Raw genomic sequence first — 19,699 nt, forward strand, 5'->3', positions numbered from 1 at the left:
CTTCTTCTTCCCAGTGGTGTTACGGTATCCAAGACGATCTAACACCTGATCCGGCTGCGATGATGTCGTATGCTTGGAGTGCATAAAGTATGTGCATAATGCGCCTGTAGGGCCGCAACTGACACTATTTTTCTGCCGCAAATTTCTTAATGTGGGGATATAAGGCGACCATCATTCATTTATTACCATTAGTCAATATCGATTCCTCGTTTGACACTTCTAGACCCCAACAGTTCTATAAATACACGGGAACGTAATCTCCTAAGTCCCCGAGAAGAATGAAAGAGTTTCTGCTTTGTTGGCCTTCTTTTTGAACAATTGCACCAATTACAAATGGTCTCACCATACCATCCAAGGATTCAGTAACGACCACATCCAAATTCGTGTATTCAGAAAACTATCATTCTTTCAAAATTAATATCCTTTTAGATAAACTTCACTTGAATAATACATGTCTTGCTAATATCCTCACATCGATATCCATTCATCATAGAGAATAATGTCTGAGCGACAGAGCATTCCAGTGTTAGCAAGTACAATTGAATCATCCAGACGGTCCCCAACCGATCTACACTCTCAGGAGCTCTCTCCACAAGACTTGAACTCCTGCTCTCCTAAAACAACACGCAAATCAGGAAAGTACTACGAAAGTAATGCAGGTGACGGTACAAAGAATTCAGAACAGTATATCAAAGGAATCAAGTTGGCTGTGACCCTCGTTAGTTGTGTAGCCTGCTTGTTCCTTGTAGCATTGGACCAGACTATTATAGCCACCATTTTAACACAAGTAGGTGACAAGTTCCAGGAATTCGAGAAGGTGGGATGGTTAACCACAGGATTCTTTCTACCTATAGCCTGTTTGTCGCCGTCCTATGGGAAAATAGGCATAGCCTTTGGAAGAAAATATACTCTCCTAGTAGGAGTGATTGTCTTTGAAATTGGCTCGTTGATCTCAGCATTAGCCAACTCTATGGGTATGTTGATTTCAGGAAGGGTCGTTCTGGGGCTTGGAGGAGGTTGTGTACAAGCCATGGTAGTTTTGATCTTGACAGAATCTGTACCCATAAACCTAAGACCACTTTCATATACTTTGCTTGGAGTTACATTTTCAGTTGCAAGTGTTCTTGGCCCTTTTGTTGGCGGAGCCCTAGCCACACACGTTTCGTGGAGATGGTGTTTCTATATCAATCTCCCCATTGGAGCTATGGCTCTGCTACTTCTTATGCTCGGATTCCATCCTCCAAAACCTCATGGAAGCATCAGACAGAAAATGGCCAGAATCGACTACTTGGGAACATTCCTACTTACAACTGGGTTGGTTCTCGTATTGCTTGCCTTGACCTTTGGTGGTATAAGCAATCCCTGGAACTCGGCCTTGGTGATATCTTTCTTTGTCGTTGGTGGAGTACTTTGTATCGTGTTCAACATCTGGAATTTCGGCTTCTCCACACATCCCATGATCATTAAGGAGGTAATCATGGTTCCTCAGGCTGCTGCTGCTTGCATCAATGCCTGTTTTAATTTTGGATTCTTTATTCCACTAATGACATATTTGGCCGTCTATTTCCAAGTAATCTTTGGACATTCAGCATGGAAATCGGGTGTTGATCTCATTCCCATGATCATATCAGTAACATTTTCCTCGATATCTAATGGTGTCTTTATTAGATTTTCCAGAAACGTCAAGCTTACCATGGTGATCTCAGGAGTATTGGGTCCGGTCGGTACCGGATTGCTTCTTCTATTGAACAAACATTCTTCTGCCAAAGATAGGATTGGCTTGTTGATCGTCTCTGGTGTTTCTATCGGGTTATCTTTTCAAAGTTCGATGCTAGCAGCTCAATTGAAAGCACCACCGGACATTGAAGGCTCATTGATCTCAGTCACCATCTTTGTCAACTTTGTTAAGAACCTAGGAGCAGCGGTCTCGGTGACTATAGCACAACTTATTTTCCAAACAACAGGTCAGAGATATCTTAATGACCTTATTCGTAGTCTTCCACCAGACTCGAGTGAATACAGAGAATTAATTCGATACCCTCCCAAACAGGTCATTTCAAGTCCGGAAATCATCAAATCGTTTCTGGAGTCTACAAGACAATTGGTTTTGGACCAGTTCATGAAATGTATTAAGAATGTCTTTTATCTTGCCTTTGCATTGTCTGTCATTGCTATGATTGCTTCGTTTTTTACAACGAATAAGAGAATCCCCAAGCATTCGGATATAGAAAGAGATGATGATGGAGATGATGAAGAAGCTAATGAGATTCAAAATGAAGATACTGAAAGCGATCAACTAAACGAGAACAATAAGATATCCCCAGATTCTTCGAATGGAGAAAGCTCTTCTGGAAGCGAAACCAAGCAGGAATTTACAGCATAACTATCGCACAATTAATGATCAACGAATTGATGAATAAAATAACAAAAAAACTGCATTTACCATTATATTAACGATTTATGACAAAAATATACATATATCATAAGGTATTACAGAGTATTTTGAATCGAAGTTATCATGAACTATCATAAGATTGTGGTACAAATATCTAATATACAATTATGGTATTATACAACGTCAATATACTCTAATATACAATTCATAGTATTACAATTACGATCAACCTTAGTTGAGTATCTTCTTTCCCACTTCGTCCAAGTAGAGCTTGATATGAGCATTGAGACGAGCAGCTTTCAACTCGGTGTTTCTGACTTCCATCTGGTAGTCAAGCTGTTTCTTACTGATGCTGGTTTCTATCTCACTGATTAATTCTTTCTTCTTGTTGTACTCTTCTTCCTTCAAGTTTCTTTCTTCCACCAACTTAGTATAGTCTTGTCTGTATTTGGTCAACATCTGCTGGCTCTTGGAGATTCTTTCGTCAGCCTGAGCTCGCAACTTATCTGTTTTTTCTTGCATGTTGTTCAACTGTCTTTGTACTTGTTGGATCAGCCTAACAAGATCATTTGTCCGCAAATTGAGCTGGTCCAAGAACTCTTGACCGTCAGAAAGCTTGGCTGAGGCTTCTCGTTCTTTGGAAATATCGTTGGAGATTTCTTCCAAGATTCGAAAGAGATTCTTCAACTCATTTTCTACAGTTTGAATAGAGTCGATTGTGACGGATAAATTCTTGTCTCGTTGATCTAACTCATTGTAGGCATTCTGCAATTCAGACAATTGGCTCTTGAGATCAGATATAATTTTTTGCAATATAGTCAAGTCTGTTTCCGAGTAAGCCTTCAATCTATCAACTTCTTTCAGAGACTCGAATACAAGATATTGAACATCATCTAGCTTCTCGATCAACCTCGCTTTTTCCTCCTTATATTGCATGTGTTCGAGAGTGACAATTTCCTGCGCCTTCTTCAACTTCTTTAGCTCAGACTCGACTTTCAAGTTATACGAGTTGACCTGTTTAAGTGTAGCCTTCTTCTCGCTGCTGCTGGGGTCATCTTCAATTCTACGTTTGATCCCCTGAATTTGCGAAACAACCCTATCATTGTCCGATTGCAACTGCCTGATCTTCTCTAAGCTGGCTTCGCTTTCCATCACCAACTGCTCGCACTCGGCCGAATGCTCCTCTCTGAAACGAGCATAGTTGACGACAGCACTTAGTATCCGTCGAGTTTTGAACGGATCCGGTCGCACAATATCCATTATCGTCAAATCGTAGATACCACACCCCTGGAAGAACTTGTACGCTGCTCTATGTAAACCTATAAGGTTAAGAGCCTCAACAGTATCATCTTCGTCTTCTTCGTTATCATTCTGACTACTGCCGTTTTCGTGACCGTAGTCGCCATTTAATACAACTACATTGCTATTGGCATTACTGGCAACATTTCTATCACCATTGCCATCACCATTATGAGCAACAGCTTCATTTTGGTTACCAGTCACATCCGCATTTCCGTTGCTTCCGTTTGTTGTGCCATTTTTCAAATCGTTCTGCTGATTCAATCCGCGTACTTTGTTCAGGAGTGCCTCTATAGGCAATCCCATGAACGTGTCGAGAAACTGTTCAAACAAGGAACGGATGAACTGACTCGTAGGCTTCAGAACCAACTCTTCTGTAGCGATGAAATCACAGCTTTGTAAACATATCGTTATTTCCTTCACATCAAGTAGCGGAAACACATCCTGTTGTGTAAGCTGGTGTAGCCGACGATTGCTCTGCGTCCCAGTCCTGTAAATCGTACTGAGCCGCGACATTGTTGGTGAAAGAGTAGAGATAAGTATTTAATTTGAAAGATTGTAAATCCAAATGTAAACAAAAAGAGCTGATCTGAAGGAAATTATGCAGGATCGAATTTCCTTGGATAGAAACTGAATCTACACTTTAAACAGAGTATGGCGCAATGCTCTAAATTCCCCACCAAAACAGGGATATACAGATGGCATATATAGCTGCTGCTGATTCCAACTGTTTCCAATATATAATTTATATGTTAATTCTTCTTTTATGCTAAAATTTGAATAAATTTTATCCAGGGAAATCCAGCAGTATACATAAATTCTATACCTGTATATACTACTAATTCCCACTAGATTTAAGTCAAAAGTCAAGTCGAACCAATAAATGTCAAATGTCCAACTTATCTACAAATGTTTTGTCGGCTGGTAGATCGGCACCGCCAGAAAGTCACGGCTCCAAAACTCTTACTGTAGATAATATCGCAGAATTGATTAAGATACAATTAGAGGATTATGAAGCTAAGTTTCTAAAGCTTTATGCTCAACAGCAATCTCAAGTTAATGAACTTATACTGATTATATTAACCAAGAAGAGCGATTCTGAGAAAGATACCGGTGATTCCGCCATTACGAGTACTGATAGTGATATTAATCTTATTACGAGTATTGAGTCCAGTTCTGTGCTTGCTGGTAAAGACATTACTGAAAACACCAGTGTTCCACCTAAAATTGAAACCTTTCCATCGCTTAGAACAAGTCAAACCACTGCTCTAGATGGATTCGATTTTTTTGAGCGAACTCAAAGGGTGATTAGAAAATCTCAGAAACATATTCATGAATATTGGAAAAAATTACCCCCGCTCAATGAGACCAGCGCTGAACTCTGGTCCAGGGCTATTCAGGATTTGAACAACGAGATGGATTATAGAGCCTTATCTAAAGCCAATTTCAAAGTCGACTGGAACACTTTCCAATCCAAAACCGGACTCCGTGGTGATAAATTAGAATATTTTTACGAGTGCTGGAAGGATGCTCTTATTGGACGTTATCGCAATAACACTTTGCGTATCCTTGCTGTCAATCGAGACCATATTATTACTCTTGAAGATCTACTTGAGTACACATCGCAAAATGCAGACTACGACAAAACCAATTCTATACTTGAGGAAGTGCAAAGACGCCGCCGAATCAATCCAATGTGTCAAGACTATATCTCAGAATTTAGAGGTACAAACATTCATGATTATGACCGTATAATTCAATTTCTTAACGGCCATCCCGCCGATCTCTATTGTGCCATTAGTCACTTCTGTAACCAAAAACATGAAGGCAATCGTACTATTGCTGCCGCTACGGTCAACTTCTATTATCAGGATTTTATGACCAAGGACAATTTTCAATACCCTTCAGTCAACGCTTTTGAAAAGAAAATGAAAAGTACACTTGGTTACTCTTGTAAATTTTATTCTGATTCATCTAAATTAAGAACGAATTCAAAACACAGAAGGGGTAAGAGTAATAGTAATCATTATTCACAATAAAATAAGCTGCTGTTGGATAACGATCAGAAATCTTCCAGAAAAACACGGGCAATATATACGACATCTAAGAGTCACGTGATTTTCTTAAAAACATGTACCCACCGATAACTTCCATAGACAAATGCTGGCACCAGATCAGTTACTTGTTTGTGCATGTATGCTACTGTTTCTATACTGGGATGATTCCATCAGTCGCTTTTTACTTTTTTCTAATTCTTTGTACTGCGCTTTTTACTATCATTTCTCATATATACTATATACATATACCAAGGCATATGAGTCTACAACTAGTCTACACCCTCTCTGCGGTCCAAATAGCACCACGGCACACCATCTTGATCCCCTCAGTCAACAACATGTACGGAACAGCCTTCTTGGCATCGTGCTGAATGGCCGTGTCCAAATGCTCGAGTTCTTCATCTCTGAATTCGCTGATCGTATCTTTCAAACTAGAGATTTCTGGCGATATTTCTATATCCGTATTAATTTCATCACCACTCAATTGTTCACCCGTACTCTTGTCGTAGACAGGGACGTTGTACTGGTTCATCAATACACGCAATTGCTCGTTGTAGTGGCCGCCAATTACCGTCTCCACAGCTACAGTACATGCCATAGCAGCCTCTTTACTGATCAAAGCAGTTCCAGCTCCCATTCCTATGGCACCTATCTTCCACAACGGAGTCAACAAAGATGGTCTTACTCTTCTCTCTGTCTGCAACTTGTTGAATGTATCGTGATGGTGGATCTCCTGTTCCCACATATGCTTCAAGACTGGTCTCAAATGAGGATACTTACTGGCAAGGACCATATACTGCCCCATGTAAATGTAGTTGGCTCCTAATTCACCAGCCTGGTCAACTCGAATTACTCGATCGAGAAATGCCTTCTGGGCTTTCGACAATTCTCCATAGTTTACATCATCTCCATAATACTTCTTTGCTGCTTCCTTGTCTTCACTGGATAAAGCTTCTTGGAACCTGCGAGAAATAGTTGAAAAGTATCGACGACACACGGGAGTCTCTTTGTAAACTATTCTCGTAAGCATATTGAAAAACCAACGCTGAACCAAAAGAAATATCTATCTCTTTCTTTAAAATCGTTTATTCCTTGTAAGTTGATCCTCTTGTACAGAATCGTTCGATTTGGTCGTACAAAATCTTTTTTTTTTAGCCTGTCGCTTGTCGGAATTCGCAACTTTAGCACCCAAACAATTTCATTCTATTCATTAATTCTGAAAGTGTCCAGCTGCTGATTAAATTCAACCGACAAAATAGAAGAGCTTATAACTTCAGTGGTTTATCCTAGTCAATCATTGTTATTAGCTATTAATTCGTTATAAATAAGTAGAGTTTTTTGGAATTTTGTAGTTTTTAGAAAATAATTACCAGAATTATATCATAAGTACATAACGAACTGTTTCATAAACTTCTTCAAACTATCCATTGTACTTGAAAGAACTGATAATCTTCAACATTGATACTCCAATGTCATATGGAATTTCTTGAGTATCTCTTGAATTCGTAACCGGCTTGTACTCATTCGAAGGAATTTTAAGGTGCTGAAAGAACCTATTGGGAACATCCTTTATGAGCAACCATTCAACTGGGAATTCACCTTTCCAGCGAGTTTGTTCCATCCAAATATCACTGGTTTTATTAAAATCAATGCCAGCTTTCATCTCACAAACCCCACAGAACTTGCCCGAGGAGTTGACCAGAAAAAATAGAAAAACCTTGCCGCAATTGTCTTTGTTGCCAGTGAACAGAAGTTCTTCGTAAGCTTTATTCAACCTTTTGTTTCCAAGGTCAGTGGAAGTCCAGATATTGTGAGTAAACGAGGAAGTAACGTCAAGAATATTGTACGATTTAATAACAAAGAACTTAGAGTTAGGAGGAACTGTGAAAACTGTGCCTTTGTACGTTCTAAACGTGAGGCATAAATGTGGACTTCCAATAGACCCTGTATGAATTCTCTTATAGTTAGAAGCAGTAGGTGATTCTGGTGTAATTGGAGCAGAATTCAAGGAGTTGAACGACTGAGTTGAGCCCAAAGAATATGAAAGTCTTTTTGGTTGAGCTTCTCCAAAATGATCATAATTCGATTTCAGAGAAGCATAACCAATTGTTCTGGAACTATTTAATCTTTGAGTTTCGTACTGATTCTGTTCGTACTGATTCTGACGATCCAAGGTACAAATCTCAACGGGACTAACTGTTGGCAGGAAGATGTCTACCCGATTAGATCTGAAAGAAGTCGACCAGATACTTTCCTTAAGAGTCAGAGGAAGGTAGTCAATTCCATTATCAGAGTCCAACGATTCGACAGCTAATAATGCTCTAGGCGTACATAACTTTCCACGCGAAGAGCTCATAGCTTTCAGAGAAAATGGACTGTTTGAAAACGATAAATTAGTCATGACAGATGAATCATTTGAAACAATTTCATTTTCATTATTGATGCCACGATAATAGGCATTATTGTTTGAATAGCTTGAAGAGTTGGACATTAAGATAGAAGTGATTGTTAGCAGAGACAAGCGACTTGAGATTAACGACAAAACCAGCCAGATGCAACGACAATATTGGAAAGAGGAGAAGAGAAAAGAAGATACACCAATTAGAAGAATCGAGGACAAAGCCTGGCCTTTTTATAGAGTTTTGCTTGAAATGTGGAGAAGTACTTTTTGCAGCCAAAGAAACTGCAAAAGCTGCCAGACACGCTGCAACTCGCAAAATTCTCGTCACATACAAAACCCCAAATGGGTGAAAATTCACGTGACCCAGTATCGGAGTTGCTACAAAATTGCTTCAAGAAGGAAACTGTTTTTAAGCTTGAAGATCGTCTAAGTTGTGACAGCTGGTTATTATGTCGTATCGTGTAAACGAGGTGGATCTGGAGTTTGTCAAGAAACAAGCGACAAAAGACCGTTCTGGAACAAAGTATCCGAAATGTTTCAAAGTTGAAGTAGATGTCACCAAAGTGAATCTTCCTATAATAAAGGACTGGATTACGAGAACAATCTCGGAACATTTGCCAGACGACGATATTGTAGCCGATTACGTGTACGAGCTTTTGGTTGCCAACGAGAAAAATCCAGACATCAAGGGGATCCATTCTCAAGTACAAGATTTCTTGGGCAAGGAAGAGTCACTTGTTTTCTGTGAAAAGTTATGGAAGCTATTGATCAGCGCCCAGGACGACGTTGATGGGATTCCGAAAGAGATTCTCGAGGAGCGGAAGAAGGAAATGGAGCAGAAGCAGAAAAGTGTCAAAAGAACGAATTATAATAGGAGTGGAACGAAGGTGGAGGTGGAGAAAAGCAGAACTAACTACAATCGTACTCAATCTAGCTATGGAGAGAGCCAGAGCAGAGAAAGAGTTATGAGAGAAAGAGAAGGAGTAAGGGGAGAGAGAAGTAGAGAACGAATTCGCACAGATAAACAGCCAAGCAGAGACCGCAATGGATATCCAGAACGAGAATATAGAGACCGAGATGAGTACAGAGACAAAGATAGGTATGGGGCAAGAGGTCGCAGACGAGACACCCGAGATCGCAGCCGTTCGCGAGAAAGAGCCAGAACATGAAATTGAGGAACGAATAGACGAACATGTATTATATTTATTATGAATGGGATGACTAAGAGGATATGCATTTATATTTGCAAATCACAATGCTGTAATATTGATCTTGGAATAGAGGAATATACACAATTGAAGTCGTTATCGGTATAAGTCACATGTGTATACATCAGGTGACCTCATATAGACTTGAGAGGAATTGGAGTAGAAGCTCGCTGTAAAATTACAGATACTGGTTCAAATTCCTTCAAAGCCAACTGAGCGGTTCTCACAACTCATGTCAACAATATACACCAACAAGAGTCACATAACTCCATAAGAACATCCATTTGTATGCCTCCGCCATTTCCGTTTATTCGAGCCAGAGTCGTGTGTGCACCAAATAGTCATCTTTTTCTCTGTAGCTGGCCTTTAAATCTCAACAATAAATGAAACTAAATTATTCAATTTAGATAACATCTTCTTTGCGAAATACGACACACGTAATCCGTTCGTTGAATTCATATCACCGTGTAATTCCATATATTCTATATAAACCATTGGCTTGCCGAACTGAATTGTTGATCCTACTTTGAAATTTTCTATATCAAGATTTTCAATTCTCCTCCAATTTCATCTTCATTTTGGTTCATTCATAACAATTCATCATGGTTGAAGAACACCACCACCACCATCATCACCACCATCAGCACCATGAACATCACGATCAGCCCACCCCCATAGACGCGAATTCCAATCCGGCCAACCGTATTGGGAAGTACCAGGTGATCAAGACATTGGGTGAGGGTTCTTTTGGGAAAGTGAAGTTAGCACAACACACAACTACGGGCCAGAAAGTAGCGCTCAAGATCATCAACAAGAAGACGTTGGCCAAGTCGGATATGCAGGGTCGTATTGAACGAGAAATCTCGTATTTGCGTTTGTTGAGACACCCCCACATCATCAAGTTGTACGACGTCATTAAGCTGAAGGACGAGATCATCATGGTAATCGAGTTTGCAGGCAAAGAATTGTTCGATTACATTGTGCAACGGGGCAAGATGCCTGAAGATGAGGCAAGACGGTTTTTCCAGCAGATCATTGCTGCCGTAGAATATTGCCACAGACATAAGATTGTCCATCGTGACTTGAAGCCCGAGAATTTGTTACTCGATGATCAACTCAACGTCAAGATTGCCGACTTTGGTCTTTCCAATATCATGACTGACGGGAACTTCTTGAAGACGTCGTGTGGCTCACCAAACTACGCTGCTCCAGAAGTCATCTCAGGTAAATTGTACGCTGGTCCGGAAGTGGATGTGTGGTCCTCGGGTGTCATTTTGTATGTTATGCTTTGTGGAAGACTTCCATTTGACGACGACTTTATTCCAGCGTTGTTCAAGAAGATCTCCAACGGGGTTTACACATTGCCAAACTATTTGAGTGCCGGCGCTAAACACTTGTTGACACGAATGTTAGTGGTGAATCCTTTGAACAGAATCACCATCCACGAGATAATGGAAGATGAATGGTTCAAGAAGGATATAGCCGACTACTTGCTACCACCCGACTTGTCCAAGACTATGCACAATAAGATCGACGTCGACGAAGACGTCATCACAGCCCTTACAATGGCCATGGGTTACGACAGATACGAGATCATCAACGTCATCGAGAAGTGTAACAAGCTGTCTACACCTCTGCAACAGTCCAACGAGATTCTTGATGCTTATTTGTTGATGAAGGAAAACCATTCATTGGTCAAGGACTTGAAAAAGTCTAAATCTGAGAAGGTCGACTCATTCTTGTCACAATCTCCACCTCCTTCATTCATCAACAGCTCTACTAGTTCAGCTCCAGGAGTTCAACAGTCGCTTACATACCAGACTTTGGCTACTGTTCCTGATTTGTCGACGTTACCTAACTCCACCATTGCCATATTGCCCTCATCGTTGCCCTCTATTCATAGAGCATTCATGATGGAACACAATAATCAAGCCGTAATCAACCCAGTTTCCTCCAGAAAACTGAAGACAAGATGGCATTTTGGTATCAGATCTAGATCGTATCCCTTGGATGTTATGGGAGAAATCTACAGAGCTCTCAAGAATTTGGGTGCCGAGTGGGCTAAACCTACAGAAGAGGAGTTATGGACCATTAAGGTCAGATGGAGATACGACAGTTGCGAAATGGAACAGGCCCCTAACTTGATGAAGATGCAGATCCAGCTTTTCCAGTTGGAGCCAAACAACTACTTGGTAGATTTCAAGTTTGACGGCTGGGAAACGTCTGGTGAACAGTCTTCATTTAAACAAGATGCTGATGAAGTAAGTTCATTTTCGGCTTATCCGTTTTTGCATTTGGCCACGAGGTTGATCATGGAGTTGGCAGTGAACAGTCAAAGCGGATGATAGAGATATGTAGAGCAATGAGATACGAGACATACAATAGTGTAGAATAGATAAGAACATGAGAGAATACTTAGCTTGAGTCAGTATGAATCACGTGATGGTAATCACATGACTATCATCACATGAAAATCATGAAATTGATTCAAGGCAGCTGTTGACATGATTGGCTGAATCTCAGGGGCTAGGTCAGGTGGCAGATGCCGCATTGGGCAGGCATTGAAGCTGTAGGGATTTGAGTTGAAGACTGAAATTATGTAGATTTGTGAGTTAGGAGTTTATGGGAGATTGTCAATTATGTCAATTATGTGGGAATTGAGCAATGGCCATGGGAGTTTCACCTTTTGAGGCTTGAGGAGCTTCTACGTCACCGGAGTGACTCGAATTCAGATGTTGGAAGTTTTTCCACCAGACTCTGTGTTTACATCTCGACTCCTTCGTGTCCCAAAGGGTGTGAAAATTCGTGTCCTAGTCTTCCTGAATAGGAATAATTGTCTGAAAAAACAAAACACTCCTGCAGATTTTGTAACTATTAAATCGGTTAATTAGATGCAGTAGGCAGGAGCAGAAAAAATCTATTCGCAGTTAACGTTTAAAAGCCAAAAGATTAGCACCCATTTTGCTGGAGGAAAATGTGAAGACTTGAAGGTTTTCTTTAGCATTTGAGCCAGAGCGAATCAGAAAAGTATTTGAGCTGAAAAAGAGTTCAGAATTGTTGTACGAAGTCGTTTTTGGAGTATAGACCTGTTTTTTGCCATAGAACTGTCTTTTTTCCGAACTTCTGTATCCCATTTACCCCCTAAGATTTCATCTGGTAGTACCATACTAAAGGGACTCTATACTAGACTCAAATAGGGCCAATTCCAGCACAGCCTTATCGTCTGAAATATTACTACCAGGTTGTCAATAACTAATTCTTGCACCACAATTTCCACCTCATAGAAACAGTTTTTGCACCACTTTTGCACCTTGTTTCTTCCACTCATTACTCCTTATATTAATATCCGCTTTCACTGGAAAAGCAAGCTACCCTACACTGCCATATAGCACGCTACTATAGCCCTTGTAGCTCTACCTTCGCACCGTAGAGCCAGATTCTCACTTCAACGTTCTGTCCGGCTTCTTGTATTCGGACCCTTCCCAAATAGTCAGCGCCTCATACTTCGTGCACATTCATATTTGCGATTTCACCAGATTTCGCATTTCATCTGACTACTAAAATCTTGAATTTTCTTCAAATAAGTGCTTTCTTTCTCCACCAGCATGTTGACAATTGACCTTCTTGAGCGGAAGACGTCGGCAGACGTCCCCGCCGAAGACATGATCAGTCTCAACGAGATCTTCAAGCACATCTTCAAGGCCAAACGAACCACTGTAGTAACAGGAGCAGGCATCTCCTGTAATGCTGGAATCCCTGATTTCCGCTCATCTGACGGCTTGTACAATATGGTCAGAACCAAGTTCCCCAAGACTGTGGTGAAGGGCCAAGACCTCTTTGACATCTCGCTCTTCCGCAACGAAATGTCGTTGGCGGTGTTCTGCACTTTTATGGAAGGCTTGTACAAATCTACCCTCGTAGCAAAACCCACAGAAACGCACAGATTCATCAAGATCCTCAAGGACAAAAACAAACTTCTCAGATGCTACACCCAAAATATCGACTCGCTCGAGTCGACCATCAACCTCAACATGGGCATCAACTTGAGTGAGTTTGACACCTGTCACAAGAATTTTGTCCAGAACTGGAAAAACTTGGATGTAGTACAACTCCATGGAAACTTGCATAAATTGTCTTGTACCAACTGTTTCACCAATTTTGACTGGAACGAAAAATACCAGAGCCAGTTGGCTGAGGGACTCAATCCACAATGTTCCAAGTGCTATGAAAAGTACGAGGAACGACTCTATTCCGGCAAAAGACTAACTGGAAACATCGGGCTTCTTCGTCCAGACATCGTGTTGTATGGAGAACACCATCCCCAGTCCGAAATACTTGCTCAGGGGCTAAATGTAGACATCAGGGCAAAGCCAGATATGTTGATCGTCATGGGAACCTCGCTCAAAGTGGACGGGGTCAAGAAGTTGGTACGATCACTCTCTGCATCTGTTCACGCCAAAGGCGGAAAAGTCATTTTCATCAACAAGACACCATTAGCTAAGCAATGGGATTCGGTTTTTGACTACGAGATTCTCAGCGACTGCGACTCGTTTGTGAGGCTCTTGAAGAATGAAGTGCCAGACTTGTTCTTGACTCAAGAACAGTTGGACTCCAAGAAGTTGAAGAATAACAAGAAAACAACGAAGAAAGTCAAGGTAGAAGTAGAAGTGAAGGAAGAGGTAGATGTAATGACTCCGCCACCTACTCCTACCAAAAAGAAGAGACCCGTGCTCAAAAGAAAGAATATCAACCAACAAAAGGCAAAGCCTATCAAGTGCGAACTTCCATCTCCTTTATCAAGCTTCACCGAGCCAGTAGAAGTCAACAAGCAAGTGGTGGTCAAACAGGAAGCAACACAGGAATCTGAGTTACAAGCGTTGAGACTCTACTCGTCCTCGAAGTTGAACCAATCAATCAAAAGAAGGATCAAGGCCGAGCCGGAAGAAACTCTCTACAAAAGAATAAAAGTATAGAGAGTATGTCGTTACGAAAGTGCTATGTATTATAGGTTATTTAGTTCTCCGGCCTCGTCCGATTGTATTTAATAGCATAGATTGATTTTGAGAGATGTAAAGATAAGATGTGAGTCTTCTAGACGAAATTAGAGTGGTTATGGGAATCAGAGCATAAGTTAAATTTAGAAGAATCAGCAATGAGTTCAGCAATGAGATGCTTAATCAAACTAATTGACAACTACATCTACAATTACGCTTGCAGAATATACATGCCCAACATCTGATGTCGTCCAGATACTCATGTTCTGCTACACCCAACAGCAGCTGTTCAACATTCTGCCAAGTGTCACAATAGGAGATCTTTTGGTAAAAAATAGTTAAGCGGATTAAGTCCATGGAAGAAGTGATTGATTCTTCGCTCAAATTCTCCATGACTCTCACTGAACTAGAAGCGAGTCTGAATCATAAGCTCCAGTATCTATGAATATATTGAAGCAGCAAGCTTTTCACCATTTTTTGTTGATTTCCAAGAAGCAAATTCTCTCAGACTGTTCCCAACTTTCGTACCCCAGAGATGACACAAACTCGGCACTTACTATTTTGAGACAGACCATTTTTCTATTTTGCTATTTATTACTCCATATTTTTGAATGGAATGCTACTTTTATTCATCATTTCTTCTTTTACCCATAGTCTTAGATTGTGAGGATAGATTGTAAGGTTGGGATTTTAAGGCTCGAAACGTAAAGATTTCGTCATTGAAGCCAGATAATCAGATCCATCCAGATCAAATATCTTCTCTGGAGGTCCGTTTGGATAGTGAAGGTCATCGTATCAACCTCTAGCAATCATTCTGGCAATTGAGGAATTGTGGTAGTACCAGGATTAGTTCATAGAGTTCAGACAGTACTTATAATAAAGCAAGCAAATATCACAAACTGAACTACAACATTTGGTGTAGTTCCATATTCATCTAGATTCTGAAGATCTTCCAAAGTACTCCAGATCAATTACTATAATCAGAAGATATACACAGACCTCCACATCCATCGTATCATCATCATCATATTTATTAGATATTAACGTCAATTCATCAATAATATTACAATACACCCATAGATCATCTCCAAATCTTATACAACCACATCATCTACTTCAATCAACTTAATTAAAATGGACCTGGTATCGTCATTCTTTGAAAACATCCTCGTCGTAGATCCAGATACAGCCGGTAAAGCGAAATCGCAGCCAGAACCAAACAGGCGCAATTCTGGGCTCAACACAATGGACTTCTCGTCGTTGTGGAATTACGGAAAGGAATCTGTAGCGACTGCAGCAGCCGTAGCCAATTCCGTCTCAGCTTCCAGCAACCCAGCTTCTCTCACAAAGAAGCCCAGTTCGTCTTTCTTGAACAACTCGTATATGGCTGATAAGTTAATGGAGAAAATCATAGAGATGATCATACCGATGGATGTGTCGGATGCTCGTACTGGCCAGATGCTTGATAGAATCGAAATGCAGAAACTGCGTCCTCCGTTACTGATGGCGATCATGTCCAACAACTCAACTGAATTGAATAAACGTATGACGAATAGTTTTGTCATGACGGACAACATCATCCGTTTCTTCAGCTGGACCCATCCCTTTTACACTGTAGGAGTCTTGCTCATTGCAACACATCTAATTCTCAAGCCGTACCTCATGACAGTTCTTCCATTGGTGCTACTTCTCGTGAGAGTGCTTATTCCGCACTATCTCATTATGTATCCACCAGATTCGTCGTATTTGTCAGAGTACATAGAACGCAATCCAGAGCCAGCATCTTACCAATTGCACAAATGTAAGGTCCCTGGCCCAATTCCCCAGTTTTCAAGGGAGTTTGTGCTTAACTTGACAGATTTACAAAACCTGCAAACGATCTATATCTCTGTCTATGACTTTGTCATGTGGCTAACAAAAGATTATTTGTACTTTAAAGACGAGAACATCTCGTCGGTGGTGTTTTTGACTGTTTTGGTGTTTGTAGTGACGAATTTGTTTGTTATGCCTGGACTATTGTCATATTTGGCTAGCCACTTTTACGTAGTTCAAGGCATGACAATTGTATTTGTCTGGGGATTTGTCATCGCTTTCCATCCATTTTGTCGTAGTCGCATTTTGGAATGGCTCTACAGCGAAGACACCAGACTTACGTTCTTGGAGATGTCTAATAATGTTGAATCTAAATTCGTTGATTACTTGGAATCAGCTCAAGAACCTCCCAAACTCAATGACGAGGGGTATGTTATTAATTTGGACTCGAAGGATATAAAACTAGTAGAGATCTTTGAGCTCCAAAGGTTGGACAACAAGACGAAGATGTGGGATTTGGTAGGTTTTACAAACAACATCTACACAGTCAACACGGCTACGAGAAAATTCAACAGAGGACTCTATAATTTCCTTGCAGAGGCTGACAAGCACGAGAACCACGAACACGAACAAGCCGCATCAGATAGAAATAGTGATGATAACGATTCCGTGGGGTTGATTCCCGTCATATCTCCGGAGCAGAAAGGGTACATAAAATTGAACAAGAAATCATCGATCAACGATGTGATGCCACCAGTGAACTGGAAGTTTGCTGATAGTAAATGGGAACTAGACCTCGAAGTAGGCGAATGGGTGAGACAAAATTATATTGAGGATCTCGTGATGATTGACGACGACGAAAAATGGGTTTACGATTACGATTACCAAGACGGCCATGTCTTGGACCAGGATAACGAAAAGAACGACGTTCCAAGAAATGTTTATAGAAGAAGGCGTTGGATCAGACATGTTATTCGAGAGAGTACTCTTGAAGATGATGATCAACAATAATTTACAAAAATGTATGTGAAGTTATAACTTGATTAGTAAAATGCTGTAGAACTGCTTTACCTTCATAGTGTACATTATTATAAGATATTTAGTAGTATACTTCTATTATGAAATTCCTACTAGTATCCTTGTTATAGAAGATTTTATTGAATGAAGTATTTCATGGAGGCAACATATTGTAATTAAAATATGCTTCTTAGTTTATGCTTTATTGAACTTGCTTCTTCATGAATCATGAGACGGTACTCTATCCTTGCATGAATTCCATGAGGTTCAAGGAATTGGTCTTGGACTCCTGTTCTTTCTGTTGCTTCTTCTGTTGAAGCATGGAAGACAAACTATTCTGTTTTCTTTTCTTTGATCTTTCTTTTGACTTACTATTCGATTTTGTGATGTTGTCACTGTTTCTTTTACTATTGTTATTATTACTCTTGACTTTGATATCCTTGGATACTTCGTTTGTGTTCGTAAGTGGGCTCCACTCAGCTCTGAAGGGTTCAGGTGTATTGCTATTGGAGACAGAATTTGAATTTCCAATCATAATTTCATTGGAAGATTCCTTCGCTTCGAGTCGGGATAGTCTCTTTTCGTTTCGTTGTATCAAAGAATCGTCGTATTCAAGATTTCTACATTGAAGACAACGATACCTCAACTTTCGTATAGGTTTCAGCTTAAAATCTTCACTAGAATTTGCTCTTATCACCGATTCTTTGGACTTTTTCAGTTTGGTTTTCTTTCTAAATACGATTCGCAAACTAAGAGTAAGCCCTGGAATCAATATAACGCCGCAATTACGACAAAACTTGTGAGTTACTGTTGGGTTGGGAGGTAGATTAATGGATTTTTCAACTAAGAAGTCCAGGAAATTGAGCGAATATTGCTTGTTGAGCGGATTTAAGGGAAGGCAATGCGCCACATCGTAAAGATGTAATGCTGTGAGCTGGTTCTGGTTCAACAGAGTCTGTTTTACAGATGACATTGCTGAAAGAAAGAGAATTTATGGATTCAGAGTTGTAGACCGTAGATAGATTTAGATATCGAGCTGAGCTGCACGTGACTGGCTGCAACTTCAACGTTGAAACGGCACCAACTGGAAAGTTAGACTGAGCACGGCAGGTCAGATGACAACATCAGACAACGGAAGCAGAGTCTGTTAGTCGTATCTGCTCCGATTGACAGGGACTGACGATTTTACAACTCCCAATAAAAAAGACGGGATTGTCTAGCGTAAGTACGGCAATTCGGTACAGGCTGTGGTGTGGTTTGAGGCTCGAACGCAATGGCATAAAAGACAGACACAATAGAGTACTACGGGTAGAGCTAACAACCAGTTGAGGAGAGAGTTTCGTTTGAAAATTCAATAATCTTCATTTTTGCCGTGGGTAGAATGGCCATCACAACCATTCAATAAAAGTGTAACCAGCCAGGTTGTCCCACCGGCAGAACTAGAACTGTAGCCTGTGGCAGTGCAGAGAAAGTCCACGTACGTAATAGCCACTCCCAGTAAGGAGTATCTTACGATTTCCGATAAGCCAGATGAAAATGTGTGTCCGACGTTGAAGCCGATTCTGGAGATGTTAAGGTGAGCTCAGGGCCAATCGATTCTGCAGACGGACCGAATATGTCTGTGGTGGAAGTTTCGATTCTCAGACGAAGAGTGCAAAACGAAATTAGGAGAATAGGGCTAAATTCCCGACTCAGCCAGCCGTAGATATGTTTGTAGTCGATTTATATTGCAGATATAGAGCAGATACAGACCGTAGGAGCTGGTATTTCTCATCGCTATTTTCTACTTTTATCACTTAAATGGACTTGAAATTTAGTAGTACAAATTTTTCATTTCTACAGCTTCAGAGTTAGGCTAACAATTTCGTGGAATCGAAATCTCCCAGAAAAGTATAATTATACAGTTACACCACATCTACCAATCCCTGCCAGCCCCTCTCGGCTACCCCAGCCAGACCCCTCATCTTCGGCCAATGAAACCGGTTCCATACTTTCTTACTTCTGGTCTTGTACAGATAGATGCAAAAACCGCAACGCCAAATTTTGCAATTCTCTCCGGAATTCGGACAACCCGCACTCCGCCAATGGGAACTCTACAAAACCTGCTGACCAACTTTCAAATCCTGTTTCCAGTACCGATAAGCGGATCACGGCTACAGTTTCAAGTGCAGGCCAATAGCTATTGGCTTGTAGTAACCGTGTCAGAGGATTGGAAGATAGTAGCTACGAAACGGAAGAATATAAACGCAACCCTTTCATCTTTTAGGCGTTGAACGTTATCCTCCCACTTTCGCTCAAAACTTTCAACAGTTGACACTGACCAGAAGACGATATCTCCGAAGACATCTACTACTAGCAGAGAACAGGCACGAAAATTACATTCAGTATACCATATAGCAAGAATACTTGATCAGTTGAACATTCACAGTTTCACTAAAATCGCAGAAATCCAAACTTTCAAACTAATCTGATACTTCATTGAAATCTGAAGATACTATCAGTAATCCATACCAGCA

General features: G+C 40.6%; 10 protein-coding genes across 10 annotated transcripts; 6 read left to right on the top strand and 4 right to left on the bottom strand. All coding sequences in view use genetic code 12, as the record gives it.

Moving 5' to 3' along the window:
* Window positions 1–499: 499 nt before the first annotated feature.
* AZR2 (MDR transporter) lies at window positions 500–2,383 on the top strand (the record flags this gene model as incomplete). The annotated part of the gene is made up of 1 exon (XM_001386093.1): window positions 500–2,383. One exon carries the CDS (start codon window positions 500–502, stop codon window positions 2,381–2,383), a length of 1,884 nt encoding a protein of 627 aa, XP_001386130.2.
* Window positions 2,384–2,626: 243 nt separating this feature from the next.
* NUF2 (Myosin-like protein NUF2 (Nuclear filament-containing protein 2) (Nuclear division protein NUF2)) lies at window positions 2,627–4,210 on the bottom strand (the record flags this gene model as incomplete). The annotated part of the gene is made up of 2 exons (XM_001386277.1): window positions 2,627–3,766; window positions 3,899–4,210. The coding sequence occupies 2 exons, from the start codon at window positions 4,208–4,210 to the stop codon at window positions 2,627–2,629; spliced, it is 1,452 nt and encodes a 483-aa protein (XP_001386314.2).
* Window positions 4,211–4,584: 374 nt separating this feature from the next.
* On the top strand, window positions 4,585–5,733 carry HMC4 (hypothetical multicopy protein; the record flags this gene model as incomplete). The annotated part of the gene is made up of 1 exon (XM_001386094.1): window positions 4,585–5,733. The coding sequence occupies one exon, from the start codon at window positions 4,585–4,587 to the stop codon at window positions 5,731–5,733; it is 1,149 nt and encodes a 382-aa protein (XP_001386131.2).
* A 222-nt stretch (window positions 5,734–5,955) lies between these two features.
* CAT5 (DMQ mono-oxygenase/Ubiquinone biosynthesis protein COQ7/CLK-1/CAT5) lies at window positions 5,956–6,798 on the bottom strand. The gene has a single exon (XM_001386278.1). The coding sequence runs from the start codon at window positions 6,779–6,781 to the stop codon at window positions 6,026–6,028; it is 756 nt and encodes a 251-aa protein (XP_001386315.1). The 5' UTR covers window positions 6,782–6,798; the 3' UTR covers window positions 5,956–6,025.
* A 373-nt stretch (window positions 6,799–7,171) lies between these two features.
* On the bottom strand, window positions 7,172–8,107 carry PICST_49700 (uncharacterized conserved hypothetical protein; the record flags this gene model as incomplete). The annotated part of the gene is made up of 2 exons (XM_001386279.1): window positions 7,172–7,771; window positions 7,970–8,107. The coding sequence occupies 2 exons, from the start codon at window positions 8,105–8,107 to the stop codon at window positions 7,172–7,174; spliced, it is 738 nt and encodes a 245-aa protein (XP_001386316.2).
* Window positions 8,108–8,601: 494 nt separating this feature from the next.
* On the top strand, window positions 8,602–9,321 carry RBM25 (Probable RNA-binding protein; the record flags this gene model as incomplete). Its single annotated transcript, XM_001386095.1, has 2 exons — window positions 8,602–9,003; window positions 9,040–9,321. 2 exons carry the CDS (start codon window positions 8,602–8,604, stop codon window positions 9,319–9,321), a joined length of 684 nt encoding a protein of 227 aa, XP_001386132.2.
* Window positions 9,322–9,771: 450 nt separating this feature from the next.
* SNF1 (carbon catabolite derepressing ser/thr protein kinase) lies at window positions 9,772–11,734 on the top strand. The gene has a single exon (XM_001386096.1). The coding sequence runs from the start codon at window positions 9,963–9,965 to the stop codon at window positions 11,703–11,705; it is 1,743 nt and encodes a 580-aa protein (XP_001386133.2). The 5' UTR covers window positions 9,772–9,962; the 3' UTR covers window positions 11,706–11,734.
* A 1,231-nt stretch (window positions 11,735–12,965) lies between these two features.
* On the top strand, window positions 12,966–13,991 carry HST3 (NAD-dependent deacetylase HST3 (Homologous to SIR2 protein 3); the record flags this gene model as incomplete). Its single annotated transcript, XM_001386097.1, has 1 exon — window positions 12,966–13,991. A coding segment is annotated over one exon (1,026 nt), but the record flags the coding sequence as incomplete, so codon positions are not given.
* Window positions 13,992–15,018: 1,027 nt separating this feature from the next.
* On the top strand, window positions 15,019–17,204 carry PICST_85290 (hypothetical protein). The gene is made up of 3 exons (XM_001386098.1): window positions 15,019–15,638; window positions 15,708–16,818; window positions 16,873–17,204. The coding sequence occupies exons 1-3, from the start codon at window positions 15,489–15,491 to the stop codon at window positions 17,175–17,177; spliced, it is 1,566 nt and encodes a 521-aa protein (XP_001386135.2). The 5' UTR covers window positions 15,019–15,488; the 3' UTR covers window positions 17,178–17,204.
* A 103-nt stretch (window positions 17,205–17,307) lies between these two features.
* SNM1 (SNM1-like protein) lies at window positions 17,308–18,156 on the bottom strand (the record flags this gene model as incomplete). Its single annotated transcript, XM_001386280.1, has 1 exon — window positions 17,308–18,156. The coding sequence occupies one exon, from the start codon at window positions 18,154–18,156 to the stop codon at window positions 17,425–17,427; it is 732 nt and encodes a 243-aa protein (XP_001386317.2).
* Between the last annotated feature and the right edge of the window lie 1,543 nt (window positions 18,157–19,699).

Source organism: Scheffersomyces stipitis, chromosome 7 (assembly GCF_000209165.1).
Source record: "Scheffersomyces stipitis CBS 6054 chromosome 7, complete sequence".
Classification (NCBI taxonomy): Eukaryota; Fungi; Ascomycota; class Pichiomycetes; order Serinales; family Debaryomycetaceae; genus Scheffersomyces; species Scheffersomyces stipitis.